Here is a 2,811-nt window from a genome sequence, read left to right as displayed (position 1 = left end):
CGTTTTTTCTGGCACGTGAGACCTTGACCATACCCTCAGTTACATCTCTCACTGTTATATCCCTCATTGTTTCTTTGGCATTTCTTATTGTTACTTCTCTACAGGGCTTTTTTTGTAGAAAAAGCCCAGCAGGAAGTCATTAGCATAATAGACCACACCCCTATAGCACAACTCATTAGCATATTAGGCCATACCCACATACCTTCCCTTGGCTTGCCTGGGTGCACTGTGCCTGCAGGGACTCGGGCCGTGCCCGGGTGCACCGTGCCTGCAGGGACTCTGGCCGGCCCTTGCCTGGGAGCCCCACAGCTGCAGGAATCCCAAGCAAGCCCCCCCTGGAAGGGAAGGCAGTTTATACTGCCTTCCCTTGGCTTGCCCGGGTGCCCCACAGCTGTGGGGAGCCCAGGCAAGCCGGCCCTTGGACAGGCATGAGGAGGCACTTAAATGCCTCCCTGATCCTTGCAGGGGCCCCCCGGCCCGCCCGCCTCAGAGTCGTCGGGGAGGGGTCGCTCTCCAGGCCTTCCCTCTGTAGCCACGCACGCAGAGGTTTGGGCTGTAGTGCGTGTGGCCAACTCTGAAGCCAGCCGGAACTCTGTTCCTGTGCGTTCCTGCCCAAAAATAGCCCTGCTTCTCTTGAATTAAATCAAATCTGTATTTTAAAAAAACAAACAAATAAGCAGACACCCATTCAGGTAACCTTTGGCATTTCAATTTGTTTTAAATTAAATCTTGTAAAATAATGCTGATTTGTTGATACAATTTTTTTTATTCATTGTATTCTGTCAGGCACCATGAAGAAGCGCCTGTTGATGCCTAGCAAAGGTAAGATTTGGAACAGTACTCAGCTTGCGCTAGGACAGTGTAAACTTTAGTTTATTCTACTGGCTTTTAAAGTTTGCCTGCTTGTGATTGCAGCTACATGTTCTGTATTGTATATAAATATCCCTTATGTTTTATTCATGTATATAATTTCCAAATATATCAAACGGAAAAAAAATCAGTTTCCTGTGCATGGAAGTGAAGAACTGTCAGGGCAGTTTTTCATTTATAGTTCAGTCTGCTCCATTCAGAGGGTAATAACACTAAATTAAAATACAGAGAAATTTTGAAACCTTTGTGCAAAATGTTTGGGGTTTGGCAAGCCTCCAAAGAAAGGAGTTGTAGAGTGGGAGGAGATCTACCCGTAACTCCTCCCTACATGCCGTTTATGTCACAGGTATGTAGTGGTCAATTGAGTGTTGCTTTTACAGTGTTGCTTTTACAGATCGGTGATTTTAGAGTTGGTTAGGACTTCAAAGGAGAAGAACAGCGACATGAATTAGGCTGGTAGGCAGTAGGCAAGTCAGGGCAAGCGTGATGCTGCCTTGAATGTTATTCTGGTGGAAGTGTTGGGTATTAATTTTAAAATAAACGAGTAAAAGCAGCCCACCATGGTGAAGGAGTATGTTGTTTGTGACATTAGAACATTATTCTGAAGTCAATTTTTTTGTCCCTTTACAGTGGTATAGTACAATAATAACGTTTGTTAACTTGAAACTGAATAGTTTAACAGACTCGTGCAACCTGAGAAATGAGTAGCCTAGCCACGAAATGGCTGCAACCTGATAGTGTAGGAACTCCAGGAAAGCTGACCCCTATTAGTGGTAGGTATTTCTACTCACTGTGGGCACAGGTTGAGAGAATACATTGATCAGATCTGGGTTTTATTTCAGTTACCTTCCAACCTAGTGCAGGGGCAAACGAAATAAACACCTGATCTGGCACCAGCAGATGCTCTGCTGACAGAAGAGGTATGTGGGAGGAATTTTGCCCAATTCCTCTTATTACTATAGCCCCACTGTGCAACACTGCATCTTGTTCATGATATTTTCCAACTTCCAGTATCAGCTTTTGGGGGATTACAAGTGGCTGAAGGAGGACTGGAAAGGTGGGAAAGATCTGTGTCTGTGAGACACACATTTATAAAGAGGTTGTTTTTTTAGTGGACAAATAAATTAATAACTAGCAATTACTCTCAACACAAAATAACATCCTCAAATACATCCCCATTTCTCAAATCCAGCCCAATACCTTTTTAACTTTCCAGTGGAAAGTTCCTCTTTCAAAATACAACAAAGACCATTACTGCACAAATTAGTTTTCAGCTTGCGTTTTCTTGAATGAATTTTGTTTTGCCGTAGAAATTTTGTCATTAACATCACAAACCACAGTTTTTATAACAATGCTTCCATTTTTGGAAGTGCATATGTTGCTTCCAGTTCTGGGCCAGTATCATTCTGGCTGACACCAGTAGGTGCATAATGAAATACCATTGATGTTTAGGAAGTTGTTCTGTGTTATATCTTAACTAGGAAAAAGGCCCGTTGTGGAAATAAATACAACGACCTCCAGAAAGAGGCTCTGGGCAGGTGCCTTGGACACTCAGTGTCAATTTGCTGTGGCGACCTCAGCAGGGTATAATGACACTGAGTCCACCATTTTCTCCAGACGAACTGATATCTGCTACCTAAAGAACAGTTGTAATTTTGAGTGATCTCCAGCCCTCACCTTGAGATTGGCAACGATGGTTCCCCAGAAGGAAATAGTTGGTTTGGAGGGTGGAGTCTATGGCTTTGTACATGTCTGAGGTCCCACGCCTCCTGAAACCTCACCTTCTCCAGGCCCCATCCCTCACATCTCCAGGAATTTCCCACCTGGAGTTGGCAACCTATCTCTTTCCCAGCCAATTATCAACCTACTTTTATTTCCCCCTCACTCTTCCACTTTCCACCCCCACACACACCTGCAGCCTCTCCCGTGCTCTGAAGCCCT

General features: G+C 44.4%; 1 protein-coding gene across 1 annotated transcript in view; it reads left to right on the top strand.

Annotated features, from left to right (window-relative positions):
- Window positions 1-2,811, top strand: part of MTA1 (metastasis associated 1) — a 146,419-nt gene that overhangs the window by 87,626 nt on the left and 55,982 nt on the right. The window contains exon 18 of the mRNA XM_015414367.1: window positions 787-822. Coding sequence (XP_015269853.1) covers window positions 787-822 — 36 coding nt within the window. The remainder of the gene's footprint in view (window positions 1-786; window positions 823-2,811) is intronic.

The sequence above is a fragment of the Gekko japonicus genome, unplaced genomic scaffold (assembly GCF_001447785.1).
Source record: "Gekko japonicus isolate JY-2015 unplaced genomic scaffold, Gekko_japonicus_V1.1 scaffold1406, whole genome shotgun sequence".
In the NCBI taxonomy this organism is placed as follows: domain Eukaryota; kingdom Metazoa; phylum Chordata; class Lepidosauria; order Squamata; family Gekkonidae; genus Gekko; species Gekko japonicus.
This window is presented reverse-complemented; position numbering and strand designations above follow the sequence as displayed.